This window comes from Phascolarctos cinereus, unplaced genomic scaffold (assembly GCF_003287225.1).
Source record: "Phascolarctos cinereus isolate Bilbo 61053 unplaced genomic scaffold, phaCin_HiC Scaffold_1;HRSCAF=81, whole genome shotgun sequence".
In the NCBI taxonomy this organism is placed as follows: domain Eukaryota; kingdom Metazoa; phylum Chordata; class Mammalia; order Diprotodontia; family Phascolarctidae; genus Phascolarctos; species Phascolarctos cinereus.
Window position 1 is genome coordinate 219,936,340 of NW_027555514.1, and position 7,032 is coordinate 219,943,371.

At 47.7% G+C, this 7,032-nt stretch overlaps 1 protein-coding gene across 1 annotated transcript; it reads left to right on the plus strand.

Moving 5' to 3' along the window:
* The first annotated feature begins 1,371 nt into the window (after positions 1-1,371).
* NABP2 (nucleic acid binding protein 2) lies at positions 1,372-6,758 on the plus strand. Its single transcript, XM_020990025.2, has 7 exons — positions 1,372-1,519; positions 1,843-1,941; positions 2,313-2,451; positions 2,565-2,636; positions 3,024-3,105; positions 3,917-3,980; positions 6,231-6,758. The coding sequence occupies exons 2-7, from the start codon at positions 1,863-1,865 to the stop codon at positions 6,428-6,430; spliced, it is 636 nt and encodes a 211-aa protein (XP_020845684.1). The 5' UTR covers positions 1,372-1,519; positions 1,843-1,862; the 3' UTR covers positions 6,431-6,758.
* Positions 6,759-7,032: the final 274 nt, after the last annotated feature.

Here is a 7,032-nt window from a genome sequence, read left to right on the forward strand (position 1 = left end):
GGTAGAATGGAATGGAGGGAGACTAAGGGCATACTATATGCCACGCACTTTGCTAAACGATTTGCAAATATATATGATTTGATCCTCGAGATCTTCGGGTAACCAGTGTAAAAAACCGTGATTTCTGGGAATTCAATTCAGCAAGCATATATTATGCACCTACTGTGTACAAGGTTCTGGGATACTAAAAATTGAATCAGACCCTGCCCTCAAGGAACTTAAATTCCACTGGAGAAGGTGGGTGCCCTGTAAACCCAAGGTGGTATTATGGTTGTTTTTCTTAATCTAGGTTTTAAATTATAATTATGGACACTTGGTATATATGTAAACATTTTTTTCTCAGATGAATAGGGTTCTTGCACATTATGTCAGTCGTTTATTGTTGATATGGCACTGTCCTATGATTGTTGTAGGGCACATCCCGTTCCAAAGGCCCCTTTGGAATTAAGTCCCCATTTTCCGCTCCCGGCAGAGTACGTACAGGTTTGAGAAGACTGGAGAGATGTGGGTGTACCTGTGTTTTATGCTTCCTTCAGAAGCCAAGTGTGGGTCAGTACTATAGAGGAATAGTCTTAGAGCTCCCTCCTCTGCCCAAATGAAGAGGGACTGGACTCTGGAAGGAGGGAGCTCATCCTCCAGGGATTAAATTATGCCACAGACCGTAAATGACAGCTAAGGTATAGGAGTCAGTCAATAAACATCCATTAAGTGCCTATTATGTGTTAGACGCTAGTAATACAAAGAAAAGGAAAGGCAGTCCTAGTTCCCAAGGAGCTCACAGTTTAAACGGGGGGACAACACGTAAACAACTATGGCAAATAAGCGAGATACGGGACAAAGTGGAACTAACCACCAATGCAGGGCACTAGGATTCTGGAGGGTCGGGAGGGGGCGATTTTAACAGGCTACCAGAGAGGCCAGGAGCTGAAGATAAGGAGAATTCCCAGCCTGGGGGACAAGCGGGTGAAACTGCCGGGAGCTGGGGGACGGCGCGTCTGCTTCGAGGACCCCACGGGCGTCCAGAAAAAGGCCCTTCGGAGGCCCGGGTAGGGAGGGGCAGAGAGCAGGGTCTCCCTCCCTCGAAGAGGAGGACCGCGTTCCGGCGGAGTCACTTTCACTCCGGAGCCTGGACATTAAAGGTCCCGAGACAGGGAAGGGACGGGACCGATAGACTGGGGAACGATGCTCCCGAACGGCGGGCCGGCTTTCCCTGCGCCAGAGCTTTAACTTTCCGAGGTCCCTTTAACGCCGAGGGCCCGCCCCTTCCCGACCCGGGACGCAGCGAATCGCGGATTGGCCGGAGCCTGGGGGCGACCGTGAGGAGGGAGGGAGAACGCGGGAGAGGAGGGGTCGCGCACGTCGGAACGGCGTCTCGAGCGCGTTGATTGGCCTGCATCCCCGGACCGGGATACTTCCTGGAATGTCCGAGACTACGTTCCATTGGGCTGCATCCGGCCAAGGCCAGGACCCTGGCTCCCCCTGGGGGTGGCTAAGCGGCGTGCACCATCCTCCCCGCTGGGTAGGTGTTAGTTTGAGGGGTAAAGGGGTGGGAGGCAGGTCCGGGCCACTGGGTAAGGGAGGGGCCCCGTTCTCCTTCCTCCCACTCCTCCCGGTCCTAGGAATGGGAAGGCCCTCCCCCGCCCCAGGCCCAGGAAGCGCTACTTAGGCACCCTGCCTCCAAGCTTTGGGGCAACTTATTCTGGGATCCCCCATTCCTAATTTGGGAGATGTCAAAATAGAGAGCAGTGTTTTAACAATGGGGGGAGGCTGGTGAATGTTCTGAAAGAGCTGGACAGTGGACTGCTGCATTCCCCCATCCTCACCCGTTCTTCCTATTGGCAGGGAGTGGAGGCCTGGGCAGCATGACGACGGAGACCTTTGTGAAAGATATCAAGCCAGGACTTAAGAATCTGAATCTCATCTTCATTGTGCTAGAGACAGGTGGGTGAAAGGGTGTCTCAGGGCCTGGGGAGTATAACCACTTGTGATCTGGCTGTGCACGGGGTCTGGTGATGAAAGTGAATTGGTCCAAGGCAGTTCAGAGTGGCTACCCACTTATCTGCCTGCTTAGGCTCTGGCGTTGTGGAGCAAAGGTCAGAGCTTCTGTGTTGGGGGGAGGGTGCATGGTGGTATCCATCCCCTGTCCCTGGAACCCAACGTTATATGTATTCCAGATACCACTGGTTATCTTCATGAAACCCTTTCAGTGGTGTTGGGATAGCTAGTGTCCTTCCTATTGTGAACGGGCTGGAACTGCTATCACTGAGATCTCTTCATCTACCTGATTTCCTCACCTCCCCACCCCTTTCCAGGCCGAGTGACCAAGACAAAAGATGGACATGAGGTGAGGACCTGCAAAGTAGCAGATAAAACAGGTAGCATCAATATATCTGTTTGGGATGATGTTGGCAACCTGATCCAGCCTGGGGACATTATTCGACTCACCAAGGGGTAAGGCCAGTGAAGCACTCCTTGATCTAAGTGTGGGCATCACAGTAAAGGCAGGGGAGCAGAAGTCTGATGTGTCCTCCATGCATTCCCTGTGTGCTGTCTTCCCTCAACAGATACGCTTCAGTATTTAAAGGCTGTCTGACGCTCTACACTGGCCGTGGGGGTGATCTGCAGAAGATTGGAGAGTAAGGGCTAGTTTGGAGTGGGGGGATTGGGTTGGAGAAGCATCTCACCCCTAATGAAGGGGAGAAAGCCATGGTGTTAAGTAGGGTGGTAATTAAGGGGTATTCATACCTGGTATTAGTGGGAATATCAAGGTATAGTGGAGTGATGGCTTTGGAGTCATCAGATTTCTGTTCTAATTCTGACTCTGACACTTAACTGCCTATGTGAACTTGGGCAAACCATATCTCTCGATCTTAGTTTTCTTATAAAATGAAGAGATTAGATTCGGCGGCATCTAAGGTTCCTTCTGGCTCTAAAACTATGATTTTATTATATGTTTTTTTGATACCTCTGGGACTGTCCCATAAGGATTTGACCTAGGTTTTGTTTGTTTCTTTTCTTGGTAGATTCTGTATGGTTTATTCTGAGGTCCCCAACTTCAGTGAGCCAAACCCCGAGTACAGTGCCCAGCAGCTCCCCAGCAAAACGGTGAGTCCATGAGATCTTGACAAAGAGTAGGAAAAAGAAGGATATTGTTGCTTTAACAAAGAGGTCAGTAGGTAGATAGGTAGATAAAGCAAAAAGAAAGACAGCCCCTGCCTTTAAGGAGCTTGTATTCTAATAGGAAAAGACAAAGCATAAAAGAGAGCTGAAAATGTAGGGGAGGGAAGATCCATGGCAAGGGGGACAGGTGGTCTGGAGCAGAGGTATCAGATTTGGAGGTTGCTGGCTGCCGAACAAAGTTTCTAAGAGTAGCAGATCAAATTAAAATGTAATTGGGAAATGTTTAACAAAAATAAATAAAAATACAATACAACATAATGTTAACTTGTGGTTTTCTAAGTCATTAAGCAGCCACAGGAATCTCTTTCTGTTTGAGTTTGATACGTTCATCTGGGGCATCTTGGGCTGCTTTGGGTTTCATTCAATTAGTAAACATTTATTAAGTGCCTACTATGTGCCAAGCACTGAGCTATGTGCTGGGGATACAAAAAGAGGCAAAAACCATTCCCTATCCTCAAGAAGCTTGCAATCTAACATAGGAAACAACATGCAAATATGTATAAACAAGCTATATACAGAATAAATAGGACATAATTAAAAGATGGAAGGATTAGAGGAGGTTGGGAAAACTGTAAGAGATAGGATTTGAGATGGGACTTAAAGGAAGCTAGAGAAGGTTTGAAACAAGGTTTGAAAAGAGCATGATGGCTGGCATGGCTTCTTCTTCAAATTCAGATTCACAGTTCAAGATGAGGAGCAAGGGAACAGGGTGTAAGTGTGTTTTTGGTTTCTTCAGGTACAGAACGACAGTACCTCTGCCACTTCCCAGTCCCCTTCTGGCCCTCCTGCTGTGTCTCCAGGTAAAATTCTCCCTTGACCTTCCATCTCAGTGAATGGAAAAGGGGCCCTCTGGAGATCATCCCTTGGTATTGTCAGTCCCCATATGTGAATTCCTACTCTGCTTTTTGGTGAAGGTGACATCCAAACCCTTCTTTTGTTTCTTCCTATTTGGGAGACACATCAGGAAATGCCTTCACAGGTTCAGCATCCCTCTTTTTGCTGCTTGACCCTCCCCTCTGGGGGGATGATGGTTCTTTCCCTATCAGCACCTTTGGGAAACCTTTCAGAAATCTGGGCTTATATTCCCAAAACTCTTCCCTTTCCTTTCTACTTTTGCTTACTTCCACTAGGCCCCTGGGATGAAACAGGGTATAGCACCTTCTTTGGTTCATTGCATTGGTAGGTCTTAGGGCATCCTTCTGCTGCCACCACCTAAGGAAAAAGAATTTGGAAGTTTTTCTGTTAAAGAAAACTCCCAATTACCAGTTTCTTCCCGAGGACCTTTTCTCTGGCAGTCAATTCCACCCCACACTTTTCATAGCAGTCCAGTATACAAGCAGTTTAGTTACAAAGCTAAATTTTGCTTATCTACTTCAGCCATATATTGTTTACCCCTCAAATTGCCCTACACTCCAGGAAGGTTTTACTTACTCTTCTCTTTGGCAAGTGAAGACCATCATCTGTTAGTTCTTCTCTGTTATAATACCGATAATAATAGTAACACCTTTACAGATACTCTGTTTGATTCTCACAATAACCCTGAAGTACATGTTGCTGTTATACCTATTCTACGGATGAGGCAACTGAAGGTGAAAGATTGCGTGACTTCCCCAGAGCCACACAGCTACGATTTGTAGACAAGATTCACCCTGGAGTCTTGACCCCAGGTCCAGCACTCTATCCATCACACTACCTAGCTCGGCCTAATTATTAAGCCCTTCTAGGTTCTGGGCTTGAGGCTATGCTTTTAATCTTCTTGTCTTGGGCCCAGCTAGTCTCTCTTTTTTTAAATTGATGTCTTTTATTTTTATTGATGTCCCTTTCCAAATATATCTAACCCTATCCAGGGAACTGGGGCACTGAGATGGCAAAGTGAATAAAGCACTGGGCCTGAAGTCAAGAAGACTTGACTTTCTCAGCTCAAATCCCTCCTCAGACACTTTTGACCTTGGGCAAGTCATTTCACCCTATTTGCCTGAGTTTCCTTATCTGTAAAATGAACTGGAAAGAGGAATGGCAAACCACTCCAGTGTCTTTGTCAAGAAAACCCCAAATGGGGTCATGAAGAGTCTGACGTGACCACAACTGAAATGACTGAACAAGAAAAACTCAGGGAACCATTCCCCATAACAAAGAATAAGAAAGAGGGGGACACAATAAAATCAACCAAAACATCAATAAGACTTGACAGTATATACAATGATCTATGCTTATAGTCCCCCCCCAACTCAGCAAAGAACGGAAGGAGCTTCCCCACCGTTGCTCGCCTCTTTAGCCTCTCTTTGGGTATCCAGAAGATTGAGGTCCTTTCCAAAGAGGACCTCATGATCTTTGGGTCAAAACTGGCCCCGTAGCCTTCCCTCATCAACCACTCCTGTGTTCCCCTGAATGCCATTTCCTCTTTTCTCTCCCTTTCCCTTCTGGCTGCATTCATGGCTCCTGTTCTCAACAAGCTTACCTCGGCCATTCTGTTCTCTCTTTTCTTAGGCTGTGTCCCTGTGCTCTGGATCTGATTTGCCTTTTATCTCTCTTTTGCCAATCCCTTCCCTTCCAAGCATTCTCTGGCTTTATACAGTTTCTCCCCTCTCCAGATCACCATTGTGCCTTATGTCTGCAGGCTGCTGGGATTCAGATCCCTCAGTTTAGAAATCCAGAGTGCCCGCTGTATTCAAGGCAGTCCTTGCCTACCTTCATTTAAACATTTAAGATTTCAATGTCTGCCTTCCCCCGATCTAGAAATGGAGGGAACATGTTGCCTACAGGCATTGGAGAGCCCAAGTGCTACAGACTGAGAGAAGACAGGCACTTTGTCCTGCTTGCCATCTATCTCCCATGTCCACATCTCCTTTGCCTTGTGTTTTAGAGCTAATAGTTCATCTTTCCTACTGTCCCTTAAGGTGGAGTAGCTGGAGGGGTGCCCTAGGTCAGGGGAGCTGTAGCCATGGGTCAGTCTGTACCTTTGTTTTTTTGAGGGCAGGGCTGGGGGTAAACAGACGGTGCTTTGTTTTAATTCCTGTCCTCTGTATTTCTTCCCCCTTTCCTAAAACCAGCCTCTGAGAATCAAAATGGGAATGGCCTAACCACCCCCCCTGGCCCAGGCAGTGGCCCCCATGCACCCCACACCCCCACTCACCCTATCAGCACCCGAATCACTCGAAGTCAGCCTAGCCACACACCTGCTGGCCCTCCAGGCCCCTCTTCCAACCCTGTCAGCAACGGCAAAGAGACCCGGAGGAGCAGCAAGAGATAGCGAGACGCCCTGCTTCCTCATGAAGACACCCCTCTTCTCTGTCTCCCCACTAGGAACAAAGATTGCCCATTGGGAGCTAGCTGTGTGTGTATGGTATAGGGATATTTTAGCCTCAGACTTGGAGCTGATGTATAGGGGGGCAGTCATCTCTCTCCCTTATTTCTTAAGCCAAACCCCATCCCCCACTCAAGTGAAAGTACTTTGTCTCCTGCCCCTTCATTCTGGGCACTCCAAACCTCCTCTGCCATTTTTAGAAACCAAATTTGGTGTGAGTATGTTAAATGTGTATGATATAGGGGACTTTCCTAATAAATACTTACACCCAGTGTGCCTGACTTTATTTATTTATTTATTTGTTTATTTATTTTTGCGGTCTGTGGCTTTAATGTATGGGGGAAAGTGGAGAGTTGCTGCCTCTGGACTTGGAAAGGGTTGGGGGTATCCTTGGGATGGGAGAAGTCTGGGGAGAGAAATTAGACGAAAGGCATCTTGCAAGGCAGGCCTGCCCTTTAAGGTAAGTGTCCCTCCCCCAGGCTTTCAGCTACTGACCCTTGGCACCCCCCCACCCCTTTTGCTAAAAGTAAGAAGCCTGGATCCTCTTG